Source organism: Rhamphochromis longiceps, linkage group LG3, assembly GCF_057381845.1.
Source record: "Rhamphochromis longiceps isolate RC_006_pf linkage group LG3, R_longiceps_female_GT1.1, whole genome shotgun sequence".
Classification (NCBI taxonomy): domain Eukaryota; kingdom Metazoa; phylum Chordata; class Actinopteri; order Cichliformes; family Cichlidae; genus Rhamphochromis; species Rhamphochromis longiceps.
In genome coordinates this window covers 10647144-10665130 of record NC_140559.1, presented here as the reverse complement: position 1 = coordinate 10665130, position 17987 = coordinate 10647144, and the positions used below count along the sequence as shown (strand labels likewise).

The 17987-nt window shown below is 40.8% G+C and overlaps 1 protein-coding gene and 1 pseudogene across 1 annotated transcript; both read left to right on the top strand.

Annotated features, from left to right (window-relative positions):
- Positions 1-582: 582 nt before the first annotated feature.
- On the top strand, positions 583-1747 carry LOC146672876 (uncharacterized; annotated as a pseudogene).
- A 12341-nt stretch (positions 1748-14088) lies between these two features.
- Positions 14089-17175, top strand: LOC146672875 (uncharacterized). The gene has a single exon (XM_085401503.1). The coding sequence runs from the start codon at positions 14133-14135 to the stop codon at positions 15816-15818; it is 1686 nt and encodes a 561-aa protein (XP_085257629.1). The 5' UTR covers positions 14089-14132; the 3' UTR covers positions 15819-17175.
- Positions 17176-17987: the final 812 nt, after the last annotated feature.

Here is a 17987-nt window from a genome sequence, read left to right as displayed (position 1 = left end):
CATCTTTAAACTGAGATTCGTTTCTGCTAAAATACATTAATATAAAGTCAATTCATGATTTAATGAATCGATATTTCTTTATTTAAGCAACTCATCTCTATCTGCCTGCATTTTCAAACATACGTATGCAAAGGACTAGGAATATCTGGACCACGGCCAATCAGAGAGGTGCCTCCCCTGACTATCTCTGATTGGTTTAGACCACGATGTGGGCATAATGTGAGCCTATTGTTGACCACACGGGCTGGTTGCTCCGGTGCAACCAAGGATTATTTTTAGTTGCACCACTGAGACATTTGGTCACAATGTGACACTCTAGAGTCCTGCTAAGGGAAGCATGTATAATGTAAACAGAATTGGTCCTAGCACTGAACCCTGTGGAACTCCATAATTAACCTCAGTGTGTGAAGAGGACTCTCCATTTACATGCACAAACTGGAGTCTATTAGATAGATATGATACAAACCACTGCAGTGCAGTATCTGTAACACCTACAGAATAGAATATTAGAGCGATTAGAGCACGATTCAGTTCTGCACATTACATCTGACACATGCTTTAGTCATGGAGGGAGAGGTAGAAATGTGTTTAAGTCTGTGAGACTTTACTCTGACATTACAGTCAAGTACTCATATATATATATCACTAAAAGTGACATTAAACTGTAGGAATCCATGGCAGCAACAACTGGGACCCACCCAGATGACTGTGATGTCAACCCAGTCAAAGGTTGAGGAAACGATTTTATTTGTTCAGCCTGTGAATTACAAATAAACAAATTCAAAAATTAGAGGTTGGTTCTGTTTAGGTGGGCAGCGTACAGTCAGCCTCCACAGTCTAATAAAGAGTTGCAGTGTGACCACTAATGCTTTGGGCAGAGCAGACAGAAAAAAATAACAATCTAATTGGAAAAAAGAAAAAATTTAACGTGATTTTTGATGCCGAGCATGTTAAACAGTAGTAGCCTGTTCAAAATGTTTACATGTACTGAAGACTTTCTGTTTTTTACTGTGCAGGATCAGTTTGACCTCATCACCACATGAAGACATCACCTCAGACAGTTTTCTCATCAGTTCAGGACCTCCTGCTGTCTACCAGCTGAGACCAAAGAAACAGAAGTTTGGAACAAGAATGACTGTTGGAGAAAAACATCCAAATAAGACAAACAGAACCATCTTACTGGTGGGAGAAACAGGAGCAGGAAAATCTGATCAACGCTCTGCTCAACTACACCATGGGAGTGAAGTGGGAGGATAGAGTCTGGTTTACGATCGTAGAGGAGGAGAGAAGAAGTCAGACATCAGATGTGATCGTGTACGAGATCTTTGGTTTTGAAGAGGAAACCCTGCCCTACTCTCTGACCATCATCGATACTCCTGGATATGGAGACACCAGAGGGATCCAACATGATGACATCACCAGTGACAGATTATTGGACTTGTTTGGATCAGATGATGGAGTCCATGAAGTTCATGGGTGACCGACTGAAGTATGTCTTTGATTCAGTGATGTCTCTGTTTGGAAAAAACTTGGAGAAAAACATTGTAGCTCTGATCACACACTCAGATGGAAGAAGACCTGAAAATGCTTTAAAGCTCTTGAAGATGCAAAAATTAAATGTGCCGAAAATAAGAAGAATCAGTCTGTTTACTTCCTGTTTGATAACTGCCAGCATGAAGAGCGAAGAGAGAAAAATTCAGTTTTTAGAAATTTATGGGAAGTTACACAGACAAACATGGATCGATGACAGACTTCTTGGGAAAATCTAATCCTCAAAAACTGATGAGAACAGTTGAAGTGTTAAATGGATCAGACTGAAAGCCTGCATCCAAAACCTGAAAGAGAGAATCAAGCTGGCTGAAGTGAAACAGAGAGAAATCAGAAACATGAAAGAAGCCCTGAAACAGCTGACAGCCGAGAGTTCCCAGTTGCTGGATGAGTCCTACCAACATGTTGTCAGACTGGAGCAGATCGCTCTGAAAGCTGATTCAGCGTCCACTATGGTCCACTTGGACTTCCTGATTGAAAAGATGAAGCAGAAAGGAGACACAGAGATCATCAAACTCCATCAGCTATCAGAAGCATTGCTGATTGGGGAAACACACAGGTTACCTGGTGATAGTCACAGTTTAATGTGGGCAGCTGCTGTTCAATACAACATCATCACAATAATGTGCACAAAATAAGTAAATGTAGTTTGTTTCCTGAGCTTAGAGCTACTGGAACTTGTGCTTCCCTCAGAGTGACTGACCCGAGTCGAAGGTGATAAACAGGATTTAAAATGAGGAGCAATGGACACTGAGCAGCAGAGCAGCCTACAAGAAACACATGATTTCATCCAGGTTCCTTAAACTTGTATCTGATCTGACTCATCTAATGCCAAGTGCTTTATTTATCAGTGTGAGACGTGTATTTTGCCAAGGTCTTTAATCAAATATCAGATACACTGACAAACGGAGACGAACGTTCAATAAAAATGAGGAATCTGCAGAGCCAACATCTGGAACACAGAGAGTGAAAAACATGAATAAAAACCAGTTAACGTGGAACACTGGTTTGTCTGGTGCAGCAGCTTTTTACCAGTTGATAATTCACTGACAACCAAAACAAATGAATACTGGCACAAACTGACTCTGAGGCTGTTTCTCAATATGTGGACTTGTGTTCTCGTGGACTCGTGATACATCATCACTTACAGACCAAGTACTGCTCCAGTTCAACCATCAAGCCAAGTACGCTCAAAATTCCCGGATGTGGTCTCGCTCCTCCTTTTTTATTGAGCATGCATCGGTGGCTTGTGTGGACTTGGTACAGCTAAATATGCCAGAATGCATTTTGTCCACAACTCAGACGCGTCAATGGCGGAGGAGCGTGGCTAAAAACTTTTAAATATTACTCTTTCTGGATCACAAAATAAACTTTTAAGATATTTTCAGGCGAGAATGTAGCTGTGTAAACTTCACATATCTGCTTGATTTATCAAGACATCACATATTAGCAAAAGTGCTCCGACATTTTCAGAGATGTCGGTTACCCACCAGTGCGATAGGTAGCCGGGGTTCCAGGCTCACTAGAGCCAGTGGGAACACTGAAAACGATGTGCTGGGAGTTCAAACGCCTGCGGTCTTTGGCTACTCAGGTTAAACATGACATATAAGTCACTAAGATAACTTAAAATGTTACTGTTTGGTTTATTTCAGTGTTTGATTTCTTCCTGAGTAAATCGGTTTGTTCAGCTTCATAACTGGACCGTTTTATTTAATACTGACATCTTGCTTGGAGAGCTGAGAGCTGTTTTGAGTTTCACCCGTCATATCCCCTGATGTAAAAGATAAAGAAGAACTTTATTGTCATTGTAGTTATACAACAAAATTTGTTTGGTAGCTCACAGAGGCCAGCAGCAATAAAACAAGAAGCAGCATAGTAACATAATAACCATAGTAAATGTAGTAAAAGTATAAAATTGTTAGGTGACGGCTGTGTGCGGACAGAGATAGGACCCAAGGTGCAGACTCCAGAGACAAACTTAAACCAAAACAGCTTTAATGCTGAACGCAAACATAACATAACTGGAAAAAACTCAAAATAAACTTACACCGGTGGACTGGCAAAACACACAGCAAAATAAACGGTAGATCGTAGTGATGGCCCGCTTGAAGCTGACGCTCCGGAGCGTGTGTCGAAAAAAACAACACACTGGTTCAGAAGCACTGTGTCGAGGCTTGCTTCGTTTGGCAAAAGTCACGTGACCAGTGACGTCCGAAGCTTCATTACGCACGTAACTGCTTCGGTACCTGATTCAAACGGATATAAGGAAGTGAATCATCCACGGGATTCGTGGAGTGTGCTGATGGTGACAGAGAGCGAAGAGGTGATCATTCCACTGACAGATATGGAGCCAGCGAGGAAGAGAGGACGTTCTGGCGTGTGGGAATATTTTGAGTTGATTTTGCTCAATTCATTTTATCTGCCGAAGTGAAAAACTTGAAATGTCCAAAATCATGTTTTCATAATGTAAATATCATTACAGCATATGACTTTAGGAACACTTCCATGTGAATTAAAGCTAATGAAGACTACAACAATGTATTTGACACTATACGTACATGACATTGCTACAGTTTAGAAAATCATTTTGTTTATTGTTTTTAGGTGATAGTCTGCAGGACCCAGGAATACCTGCATATCTACCAGCTTGCAGTGTAGTTCCTGCACTCCACAGCCTCTTCTGTTCCATGCAAGTGGGTTTTCTCCAGGGCAGGAGAAACTATTTCTAAGAAAAGAAACAGACTCAGCCAGCGCACAGTAACACTAATCCTCTTTTTAACTGTAAATAACAAAAGGGCTACCTGACATAGATCATGTTTTTACTTTGCAAGTTCTTGATTAGGGGTGGGTTTTGACTATGCTTTTCTGATTACAATCCATGCTAAATTGAATAAAGTGATATTGATTCATTAAAATCCCGTGTCGATTTGTAAATTAACGTTATTATGCCTGAAACGCCAGCATCTCAGGTTAAACCTCACAACATGTCGTCAAACACCATGCAGCTAAAACAGTAACTGGGAGCAGGTTTACGGATTCTGCATACAAACGTGAACACAGAGCGCGGACCCGACGCGTCAGAGTCAGATTTTGGTGCATCGTCGGGTCCGCGCTGTGTTTGCCTCTTTTTCTTCGCTGGCTTCTGCAGCTGCAGGTTTCATAACTCTCTGTTTACATCTCTAATTAAGTCTCACATGTGTCAGCTTTCTTTTAATAGATACGAAATTATGGATATATACTGTTAAATGATCAGAATTGTAATATTTCTGACTGAGGCAAAACTTTCCAGATTCCAATCAAATTGAATCGGATCCTGTATCGAATCAAAATGATTCTACAAATCAGTGACGATGCAGCCGTACTCAGCTTCCTAAGCATTTTCCCTTTCCAGTTCACAATCAATCCCACCCCTAGGTCAAAAATATGTATAGGAATTGGCCTAATCTAATATTTTGTATGAACCTGTCCAGCTGTGATTTAATGACAAGTAGATGGAGGCAGGACTCCACAGCAGGGGCATACTCCATAATGTGCTGTGCATTCTCATATGTATATTATATATATTGCTCACTTATTGTATTTACCAACATAAAGGAGTTATGAGCAGAGAAAGGCCACACCATAGTGCATGTTTAAATAGGGAAACTTTATTGATCAAAATGTATTACGCAAATACGCATTACATTTTTTCAGCCCCCCAATCGAGAAAACAAAACCAATTACATGTTCAAAGCAACGGAACGGTGGCCCAATATCAGAGAGAACTCCACTCTTGAGTGAGCAGTGATAATTGAGCAGTCCGTTTTATTTTGCAGATTCAAGCTGCTCTTCTAAATATTCACCACCAGATGTCACCGGAGAGGACTGTGTTGAAAAGCTTAGAGTAATGAACCATTTTTCAATACGTGCTTCGGAAAGCTTCATTTGGCCATCACTAGTAGATCGCGACACAGACACTAAGAAACACAGGGCTTAAATACACAGAGGGAGCAATCAGGGAATGGGTAACAGGAGGGAAACACAGCTGGGGCAAATCAGAACTGACGAGACAAGGGGAAGCAAAACCAGACACATTAACATCAGACATGGACTTTCAAAGTAAAACAGGAAACATAACACAGACTCACAGGCAAGCACTAAAACAAAGGGAACAGAGACGTGGGACCAGGGCAGACACAGACACTGACTGGATGTGGGGATACAGCAGAAAGGGGAGACAGCAACATGGAACACAGACAGAAAACCAGAACACTAAAACTCTAACCAAACCCCACCCAGAGAACCTAAACTAAGAATAATCCTAAAACCCATACAGCAAAGCTAGAATATAATGAAATAACAAAATCAAAGAACCAAAAACACAAAACACTGGGTCAACGACCCAGAGACCCTAACAAAAATATAAAGTAAAAAGAAGGCACTTAGCACAGTAAATAAAGCAGTGACAGAGGATGCTTTCTGCTGTGCTCCTGTAATAGTTTACTAAGAGCCTGGTCGGCACATTTGCTTTTTTAAGTTTCCTTAGGAGTAAAAGTCTCTGCTGTGCTTTCTTCACTGAGTGGGATGTGTTAATAGTCCATGTGAGATCTTTTGTTATGTGTAGGCCCAGGAATTTAATGCCATTCATCCTCAACTTCCTCACCATGTATGTGGAGGGGTGGTCGTGTTGTTTTCTTGGCTCTTCTGTCTCTACAACCATCTCCTTTGTTTCGGCAGTGTTCAGAACCAGCTCGTTGTTTCCACACCCTCTGATTAGATGTTGGACGTCCTCTCTGCAGTGAGACTCGCTGTTGTCTGATATCCTCCCACTATTGTTGTCACGGTTCTGGGTCATGTTGACCCAGCTTTCTGTTTTTCATGCTTTGGTGTTTTTCTAGATTATGATTTATGATTTATCAGTGATACTGTTTTGATTATGATGATTATTTAGTAGACTTTGGTCAGTGTCAAGTCTGTCTCTCTCTGTCTAGTCTGTGTCTTAGTAAAGTGTGTTTTGTTTCCTGTTTTACTTTGAAGGTTCTTGTTCCTGTCTGATGTCAGTGTTCCGGCTTTGCTCTCCCTGTCTCGTTAGGTCTTATTTCTCCCAGCTGTGTCCCCCTTCTGTCTCTAATTCCTTGATGACTCCCTCAGTGTATTTAAGCCCAGTGTGTCTTTGTGTCAGCATCGCGTCGTTAACGGCTGTTCACCCTCTCTTGCTGTGTGTTCATGATTTCAAGTCCTCCTGCATCTCAGTTTAGAGTTTTGCTTGCTTTTGTGAGTTTTATTTTATCTTGATGTTTTGTTCCAGCAATAAAGCTGCATTTTCAGTTGATTCCTCGTTTCCTAAGAATCCTGCATTTTGGGTCCACCACTCCTGCCTGCCTGCCACTAGTGATGGTGAGATGAAGCCTCATGATGAACTGAAGCTTCCCATCCAACTGGTCGACTCATGGTTCGAAGCATTGCCCATTTTATTTCGAATCTGGCGCGAACCGGTGAACCAGTTCCCGAATCAGTCACATGGTACGGACTGCTTGCGAGGCCTCGAACGTCACTGCATACGTAATCAACGCAAGCCTCGATATGCGCTTCAGAAAAACGCCCCCGCGATTACCCGATGCACGATTCGAAGCTTCGACACACAGGACACATCACTACCTGCCACACAGCCGACCATGACAATTGTAGTGTCATCAGCAAACTTCACTGTGGTGTTAGAAGAGGAGTGGATGGGTTTGCAGTCGTGTGTGAATAGAGTGAAAAGAGCTGGACTGAGAACACAGCCCTGCGGTACTCCTGTGTTCATGGTGATAGCAGGTGATGTAAGGCTGCCCACCCTGACCTTCTGTGGCCTGTTTGTGAGGAAATCCAAGATCCATGAGCAGAGTGTGGTGGTTAGTCCCAGGTCATTCAGCTCGTTTACAAGTTTGTGTGGCACAATGGTGTTAAATGGCGAGCTGAAGTCTACAAATAGCATCCTAACATATGTATTGGGATGCTCCAGATGAGTCAGGCTGGTGTGAAGTGTGATTGAGACTGCATCCTCTGTTGATCTGTTCCTGCAGTAAACTGTAGGCTGTCCAGGTCAGCAGGGATGTTGGTGTGTGGAAGAACAAGTCTCTCAAACACTTCATGGTCATTGGTGTCAGAGCGACCGGGCGACAGTCATTCAGACATTTTACTGACTGTCTTTTGGGCACAGGAATGATGGTAGTTGATGTGAGGCATGTTGGGACTACAGCCTGCTGCAGAGACAGATTGAAGATGTTGGTGAACACCCCGGCAGCTGTTGGGCACATGACTTCAGCGTGCGTCCTGAACCCTGTCTAGTCCTTTCATCATCTGTTCTTCTTTAAACAGCTGACTCTTGTTGAGATGGAATTATTTGAAATGCTTCAGTTCTCTGCTTTATATGAACTAAAATGCCACGTAACCATATATTGTAGTATTAAGTGGACACGGCCCTGAAAATAAAGGCATCAGGCTACGTGTCCTTGGGGGCTAGAAGGCTGTAGACTCTCGCTTGCCTGGGAGAAAGTAGATAACAGGGAGCATCTTCTAGTGGAAAGTTACTGGGACACTGTTGTTTAGACTAGAATGAGCTGGGAATAAAGACTGTTAGGGGTGTGTCACCATGCAGGACGCATCTCCCTTCCAGAAGTAACTTTGTGAGAGAATAAAGTGTGAAAGGGTCGACTGAGCAGTGTTTTGTCTTCCATCGGATGAAGAATCAGAAGAACTCTGTGAAGTGTTGATATTTAACACTCTAAATTAAATCTGACAATAAAATATCTGCATTTAAGAGGAACCATTTTCAGCAGAAACAGTGTGTTAATACGTGGAGATCCTGAATGCTGCTCTAACAATGATCAGATTAGATGTTCAGTTCTCTTCCAAACCCCTGCTGTCTATTGCCAGTTTGATTGTCCACTCAAATAAAAATCAAAGCCTTCTAACATCTGTTTGTTTGTATTCAGGCATACATGTGGAACAGGCTTTCTGTGCTATTACTGCCACAAATGTCAGTGCACTGGGGGAAACAGCGCCCCCTGTTGGTGTGGCCGGTTAGTCGAGGCTGGCTGCAGAAATGACTGTCAGTCTGCTGAAGCTACACCAGAGTGTGCTATGTGGAGTGGTGAAGCCATTTGTACTGAGCCCACACTGTTATATTTCCACTCAGGAAATATATCTGCACAGATTCCTTGTGTTCTTTAAAAATACAACAACGCAGAGCTGAGGAGTTTATCTGGGCCTGTTACAGTCGGCTGAAGCACAAACTGCTTACACATGTGACCATTGTTTTGTGTGAACCTTTGAAGTACAGACTAGTGTAACTGAATATTGAGAAAGAGCCGCGTCAGTAAATCCAGAAGCTTTTTACCATCTAAAGAAGTCTTTGTGCTGCTGCAGACGTCAGTAAATCTGACCCTGAATGTTTCTAACTCAAAGCTGATGTTTCCCAGGCTGCTCTCCTTTGAATGAGCTGCAGAGATCAGCAGGGGGACAACATGTGCTGAATGAAGACGCACATGTTGTAGTTTCAACATGGAGGACATTCTGCATCACATCGTTAAGGTGAGACTAGTGTGAGACTGTTTGGATTCTCAGTCCAACACTTTTCTGTTTTACAAAGTCTTTTTATCAATTCTCCTGCCCATCTTTGCTCAACCTCCGTGATGTTTCCTTCGAGGAGAGGACGTTATAAAAAGGAGATAGGATAGGAGTCACACCCTGTCTTCATTCATCTACATGGAAAAAACCAAATCAATGATATAACCAAAACACTTCAAATTCACAACTTCTGTTATTTGCAACATTTGAAACATGTTGAAACATGCAGCTCAGTCAGAACACGTCAAGGCCAAGTGAAATGCATTCAGAGGGAAAAGATAATGATTAACTTTTGTTTCAGGGTAATGATTTATTTAAACCTATAAACTGATATCAAGGTGCAGCAGCTGAGCTTTGACCTGAGAGCTGCAGCTTAAGACTCTTTTATGATTTACTGTTTAATGGCTGTTTTAAACTGTTTGAGCTTGCAGAGACACCCACATCTACTCTAGACAATTATTAGCGAAATGCTACATACAGTGTGGGTGTTATATTAGAGTGTGGTAGCTGATCTTTGTCCTGTGAGCTTCAGACTCACTTCAGACTGACGGAGAAGAATCAGAGGATTTTCTCTGTTTCTACACAGACCTGGTCCAGACAGCAGAGAGCTGCAGACTGAAGAAGTTGATGGTAAGAAGCTGAGTAAGTGCAACTTTGATTCATTCCAGTCTCTGAGGTTTCCTCTTCATCACAGAGCAGCTGCTCTTTGTTTGTTAGCGTGTTTCTGCGGAGAACATATGAAGACTTGTTTCATCTCTGACGTCTGGTGTTGGATAAAGACTCCAAAGCAATAACAAAGTCTCCAACATCCACCTCAGAGCCTTTCAAACAGAGTGTGCAGGTTTGTTCTCCTCACATCATATCAGACTAACAGTCTGTGTGGGCGTCTTCATCAGACTGTGCTGCAGGTCAGTACCAACATCATGAAACGTTGCTCACACATCTGTCACTGTTTGATCCTCTTTAACAGAGGAAGTGTGATCGTGCTTTGATGTTTAGTCACACTCAGTGTTCATGTGGACTCTGAACAGGCTCACAGTCAAACTAGAAGAACTGGAGTCCTGATGTGAGAACCTGCTTCAGACGCTGGACTCCAGTTTGACTCTGAAGTTGTTTTATGAAGGATCAGAGTTCATGTTTGTCTGTTAAATATTCTCCAGAATTCATGGAAAGTATGTAACAGGACTCAGTGATGCCCCCTGCTGGTTCCCTCTGAGTGCTGCTTTCAGTCTCCAGTGATCCTGTAGATGGGATTCACTGCAATCTCGCTGCAGTTAGTCCCTCGCAGCTACACAACTATGCAACTTTGAGAAAATACTGTATATGTTTAAGGGAGCCGTTAAAATATGATGATATCAATGAACGAAGTTATTTAAAAACAAAAGCTTTGTTAAAGTCAAAGTAAAAATAGTTCTTGTAGAACAATAGTGCTGGATTTTGGATGTAAATTCTAGTTAAACATGACAGCATGAGAGTTCCTTTCAACCATCATAGTACTCCTTGTTACTCAGATAGTTTAAAACCTTCTGCTGAAAGATGAGTTATGATGTAGTGGAGGTTTTTAAAAGATTGATTCATGTTGACATATATATATATATATATATATATATTTAACAGTGATTCAGTTCTCCATCCGATTTGATATACTCATTTCTAATGAGTAAAAAAAAGTAAAAGATCTTGGCGTCTTTAACTAATTTTGGGGGGAAGGGGATGTGGTACTCAAACTAACTCCTAAAGTTTTTGTCCAGTTTAAATTAAAGCTACATAGTCAGAAACCACCAGGTGAAATTATATCAAACTCATCTTATTGTTAAAATTTGCCTCCACCTTCCTTTTGTTTGCTGTCCACCTTATTCCTGAACAGAGACAAAATATTACTTGTTATTTTCCTTATTAACAGTAAATCATTGTCTGTACAGTTCTCTGCAGACACAGCAGGATTAATCAGTGTGTGTCAGTGAATGCATCGTGTGTGCTTCAGGCTCCATCTAGTGGACTGATAGCAGAGCAGCTGATGGCAGCTTCCTCTGCCTCACACTGCTGTCTGACTGCATCCAGCTGACACTGAGAGGAAGCAGGAAAGAAGCAGCTGATGTTTGGACAGCACACATGATGGACATCAGCTGATGTGCACATGAATGATTTGTGTTTCCCCTGCAGGTAGAAAGTGTGTGTGAGCTGAGCAGCATGGATCAGTGTGAGGACAGAGAGGAGGGAGCCCCTCCCTCTAAAAGCACTCTGTGTGGGGAACATGAGAGCCAGACCAAAGCTCAGAGGTGAGACGACCATCTCTAACTGTCCATGACTCTTCTCCATGTCACAGCTCAGCACTCACATCACTGCTCCATCATTATTCACAGGGACCAAAGAGGGAGAAAACACAAACATGAACCTGAACCCAGAAAGTCTGGCAAGTCTAAAAGTCCCCCCATTGATTTTAAAGTGCAGCCTGTGTCTGCTGCAGAGAGGTGAGCTGTTAGCAACATGAACTCTTTGATTTAACTGCTTGATGTTGCTGGATATAAACTGCAGTGCAAACACGTCGTTCCCTCAGTCCCATTTAAACTCTCTTAAAAACAAGCCTTTGGTTTCTAAACAACTGAAAATCCACTTCAGCAAACAGGAAGTGATGCTCGTGTTTTCTTCCATCAGTCATGGTCTGAATGTTGGAGGAAGTTAGAGGAACTAACTCTAAATTTGCTGCAAAGGTTTCACTTTTACTCATCAAACTCAGAGCATCAAAAATGACTCAAACACTGGTTATTATTTTAACGTCTACAAACTAAAGTCACTCTCCACTTTTCTGAGAATCCATCCAATAAAAATCAAACTGTAATCTGCTAAAATGTAGAAAAGAAAGTTTCCTCTCTGACTTTGAGCCTTTTGGAGATCATTTCATCTTCTGCTCACTGAACTGTTGACAGAAAGAGAAATTTGAAGCTTTTCAATGATGCTTTACTTTTTGTATGTGTGGGGAAAATCTGTCTGAAGCATCTTCTTACTCTGAACACACATAACTACAAATGATATCCCAAACTTCTGAATTCATGATGCAAGAAAAATATACTGAATATGGAAAACAATTTCCATCATATTTGTAGTATGAAGGTAAAACTTTCAGACAGTCGCTAAACATAAAACATTTACTGTGCAAAACAATCAGAGGGGTCAGATAGAATGCAGTTAGTGACGTTTGGAAAGCTAGTGTTCTGGTGGTGGAGAGGAGACCAGCTACTCAAAAACACCACTGATTGTTGGAACAGGAAGAGGAAGTGATACTCTACCGCAGAGAGAACGAACACCAAGTTACACCTCGTCATGTGTAATTTACTACTCTTAGCTGTCTGTGTCACATGAGATGGTTTAACTCACATTTCTTCAACCACTGAACCACTACCATAAAAAATAAATAAAAGAGTCCTTTGAGTCCTATGAGACCTTTGATACAACATTTTGATATCATTCTTATTAACCCTTTAAGACCTACTATAGAACCAAGTACGCCAGAGCTTATCTTTATATTTTTACTGTAGTTTCATTTTTGGGAGCATTTCAAGTTGCTATACATCAATACAACCATTATAGCCCAAATTTTAATAACATGTATGCAATAAGAGCATAGTAATTACATAAATTGCAAAAAAGTGCAATAAACTACAAAAAAATGTAAAATCGTTTTTGTTTTTTTGTTTTTTTTAAGATAAGATAAGATAAGATAACTCTTTATTGTCATTGCACAGTCATACATAGTACAGTAGTACAATGAAATTGGAAAAACTGTCCTACGTCGGCACTACATATAACACAACACGACACGATATGACACATCACAACGTAACAAACAACACAACACAGTATATTAACTTAGTATAAAAAAGAAGAATACGTGTATGTGTATTGCACACTGTTATTATTGCACATTAATTATTATTGCACCTTGTTATAAATATAAATATTATTGTTATCGTTTTAAACATTGTTACCTCCCCCTAAAAAGTCCAGGGAGGTATCCAGTCAGGTCAGCTATTTACATTGATCAGGGCTATTGTCCTGTTGTAAAAGCTGTCCTTGAGTCTATTTGTTCGGGACCTCAGCAGCCTGAACCTCCTGCCAGACGGCAGCAGCTTAAACACCCGGTGTCCTGGGTGTGTGCAGTCCCGTAGGATGCTGCGTGCCCTCTTGAGACAGCGAGTGCTGTACAGGTCCTTCAGGGAGGGAAGAGGATGTCCAATGATTTTTTGGGCCATGTTAACATATATTTGTAGTTAGAGAAATTTAAGAGGCTTATCCCTCAAAACTGTAAATACAAATTAGTTGCACAAAATAGTTTCCCACCACAGGAAATTTAGTGTTTTCATAGTTTTATTTTTGAAATACACCGATTTTTATATACTGCAGGAAAAACAAAAATAAATATTATAGTGCAAATTTGCAAAATAGCAGCATATGCATCAAAATCAACTATTTCCAGCAGTGCAATATGAGTCCTAAGCAACCAAGTCAAACTTGAATTTGTGAAAACACCAGTTTAGGCTTATCAGGCCCTGAAGGTAAAAACCTAAAGATTCCGTGAAATGTCGTCACTTCTGGTTTCGGGCAGGACATGGCGGACATGCGATAGTTTGCGCCGATGTATATTCCAACAAGGAAGTGTTACGAACGGCTGATCGGATCGGCAAAGCGTGTTTCTGGAATATTATGTTTTCGTTGCTGCAAGTGCTTTTTATGCAGTTTTTGCAAAGCTTTATGTGGAAGGAAACTGTGACCGAGGACAAGCTGATGGCATAAGATGTAAGTACAACTCCTCCGGTTTCATATGCAAAAAAAATTATTGCGCTAGCTTACGTGGTTGCAGTGCTACCGGGATTTAAAAATAGTTACACAAAACGGAGCGTGCCGCTCTAACTGGTTTTAAAGGGTTAACAGATTGCAGATTGGTTGGCATTTATGATTTATGTGTCTGTATGTTGAAACATGCATACTTATCTTAAATGTATGGCAAAAAACCGAAACTTAACAAATTTTTATTTTTGCTTCTCAGGACCAGGGATATGTCTTCAAAATACAAGAACACCATCCTCAAAAGTGTTCTTATCAGTTCAGGACCTCCTCCTGTTTACCAGCTAAACCCAAAGAAAAAAATGTTTGGAACGCTGACAAAAATGACTGTTGGTGAAAAAAATCTAAACAAGACAAACAGAACCATCTTACTTGTGGGTGAAACAGGAGCAGGAAAATCTACTCTGATCAATGCTTTGGTCAACTACACCATGGGAGTGAAGTGGGAGGATGAAGTCTGGTTTAAGATTGTAGAGGAGAAGAAGAAAAGTCAATCAGAAAGTCAGACATCAGATGTGATCGTGTACGAGATCTTTGGTTTTGAAGATGAAACTCTGCCCTACTCTCTGACCATCATCGATACTCCTGGATATGGAGCCACCAGAGGGACTGAGGATGATGTCATTGTTAGTGAAAGATTATTGGAGTTGTTTCGATCAGATGACGGAGTTCAAGAAGTTCATGCAGTGGGTCTAGTGATGAAGGCAACAGATAATCGACTGAGTGATCGATTGAGGTACATCTTTGATTCAGTCATTTCTCTGTTTGGAAAAAACCTGGAGAAAAACATTGTGGCCCTGATCACACACTCAGATAGTGTAACACCTGAAAATGCTCTTGAAGCTCTTGAAGCTGCAAAAATAAAATGTGCCAGAATAGAGGATGAGCCAGTTTACTTCCTGTTCAATAACCAACAGGAAAAAGAGCGAAAAAAGAAAGACAAGGTGGGTTTGCATAACGCATGGAGAGTATCAGAGGGAGGAATGAGTGAATTCTCAGAATTCCTGGAAAATATTGAACCTCAGAAACTGATGACAACTGCTGAAGTGTTAAATGAACGCATCAGATTGACAGCCTGCATTCAAAACCTGCAAGAAAGAATAGATTTTATTGAATCAAAACAGACAGAAATAAAACAGACTCAAGAGGCTCTGAAGAAACACGAAGAAGAGATGAAGACAAATAAGCAGTTCACTATAGAAATTGATGAGGTCTACAAAGTTAGAGAAGATATCGAGGTTGGGTGGTGGTGCTTGTTGGCTGGGTATGAAGGAGCTGTCAGCTGTAAAGTCTGTAAGGAGAACTGTCACTATCCTGGATGCACAATGGCCTGGTATCCCGAACACTGTGAGGTCATGACAGGAGGCCGCTGCACTGTTTGTACCAACAAGTGTCCTGCATCAGATCATGTGAAAGAAAGGAAGATCTATGTAACCAAGACACGTCGTGTCAAAAAGACTGATGAAGAAACGAAAAACAAGTATGACAAGAACAAGACAGAAAGTGAGGACAAGTCCAGCCTTTTGGAAAATCTAGAAAAGGAAATGAACCAGCTGACAGCAGAGAAGTCACAGAGGCTGGAGGAGTCCTACCAACATCTTGTCAGACTGGAGGAAATCGCTCTGAATGTTTTTTCTCTGTCCACTATTGTACACTTAGAGTTATTAAGTGAGAAGATGAAGGAGAAAGGAGACACGGAGAAGGTCCAGAAACTGGAGGAGATGAGAAGCAGAGTGGATGAAGGTGCCAGAGGAGCTCTGCAGTACATACCTGCAGTTATGAAAAAAGCTAGGAAAACCTTATGGAACAAGATGAAAACCCATCAGACAGATATGTAGAATTAAACTCAAATCACGAGACATTCTCATGGTTTTACAGAAAATACAGTTTTCTGTAAAAATTGCATATGGAAATGTTTCACTTGCAGATTTAATCAGTTATCAATTAAACATGTCAGTTTACTCTGTCATTGGTAATTGGCCTCAGGATGATGAGAGCAGCTACAACCCAGACTTTGACCATTATGCTAAATGTTCTGATGAGTCCTGTCTCAAAAGACGTCATCACTGAATTTAGAAAACATACTCATGTAAGTAAGTAAAGTAAAATGTTATTTATATAGCACCTTTCAAGATAAAATCACAAAGTGCTTTACAGAGGCAGAAAAATCTCAAACAAAACAAAATCAACCAAAAGCAGTTTAAACAGATACGTTTTTAACTGCTTTTTAAAAGACACGACTGAGTCCACAGATCTCAAACTCAAAGGGAGCGAGTTCCAGAGTCTGGGAGCCGCTGATACAAACGCTCTGTCACCTTCTGTTTTTAACCTTGTAAGCGGGACAACCAGCAACCCCTGGACACAAGACCTCAGGGACCTGCTGGGGTGATAAGAAAGGAGAAGATCACTTAAGTAAGTTGGAGCTACACCGTGCAGGGCCCTATAAGTCATGATTATGATCTTAAATTGGACCCTGAACTTGACAGGGAGCCAGTGCAGCTGAATCAGCAGGGGCGGGGCATGGGAGTGTTTGTGATGCTTTATCAGAAGCCTGGCAGCAGCATTCTGAACACCCTGCAGTCGTTCCAGGGAGGCGTTACTTAAGCAAGTAAACAAGGAATTACAATAGTCTACGCGAGATGAAACAAAAGCACGAAGAATCATTTCCAGTTCAGAGCATGACACAATGGGACTCAGTGATATTTCTTCAATGGTAAAAACAAGAGCGAACCAAAGATTTAATGTGTGTGTCAGAGCTGGGTCAAAGGTAACACCAAGGTTCCTAATGGAGGATTTAATATAAGAAGCACGAGCGCCTCCATTTTTAATGTCCAAAAGGTCACATTCATTAGGGGTCAGACAGTGGAATGTGTTGAGTATTATAATCTAATATATGTTGGAACAATGATCGACTGAAAACTGAACTGGGAGACAGACTGTGACTGTGTAAAAAAAAAAAGGGGCAAGAGCATTTGTTATGTTTGAGGTAAATTTTCTGGAGTCTGTTTTCTCATTTTCATTGGTGTCATGGTTTGGATATTTATCTGTAAAAAAGACAGAAAATCGCTCACTCTAATTGTTAAATGGGCTAACAAGCTGACGTTTCCTTCATTATGTTGTATTGTGCTTATTTGTGCAGTTAGAATTGCTAACTTAATGCAGACTGGCTTTATACTGACAGCTTCAAATAAAGTAACCTGAGTGTGTTCCTTTTTAATCTCTTGATTACAAATAAAGTTTGTTGGAAATAAGTTTGGGAACAAAAAAGTTTTATTTTCTCACTGTGTGTAATGCATGCTTGTACTTTTAAAGCAGTTTTAGGAAAATGTGTAGATTACAAACGACTAAAAGTCTGTGAATACTTATTTTTCCCCAGTGTCTTTCATTTTTGTGTGGTTGAGTCCAGCATATTATACTGAGTTAACTATTTATAGCCAATAATCCGATGCTTTCACAAAATTGACTATTAGCATGAACATAAAGATATTGCTCTACTGTGACACAGGAATTTATTGAAGTTCAGTTAAAAAAAATTAAATGTCATATTTACTCAAAATACACTTTAATTACTATTTTAAATGCTGAGAACATGCAAATTTTTCTTTTTTTTCTATTTTCTGGACAGTTATTGTTACTCCCCTCGAGTCTTAATAAAGCTCAACTTTGTTAGGTGATGGCTGTGTGCAGACAGGAATAGGACCCAAGGTGCAGACTCCGGAGACAGAACTTAAACCAAAACAACTTTAATGCTGAACGCAAACATAACATAACTGGAAAAAAGTCAAAATAAACTAACACTGGTGGATGGGCAAAACACACAGCTTGGTAAACGGTAGATCACGACACAGACACTAAGAAACACAGGGCTTAAATACACAGAGGGAGCAATCAGGGAATGAGTAACAGGAGGGAAACACAGCTGGGGCAAATCAGGCCTAACGAGACAAGGGGAAGCAAAACCAGACACATTAACATCAGACATGGACTTTCAATGTAAAACAGGAAAC

Bases quoted from the DNA above. Each gene is read 5' to 3' on its own strand.
- LOC146672875 (XM_085401503.1), top strand. From the start codon at position 14,133: ATGTATGGCAAAAAACCGAAACTTAACAAATTTTTATTTTTGCTTCTC.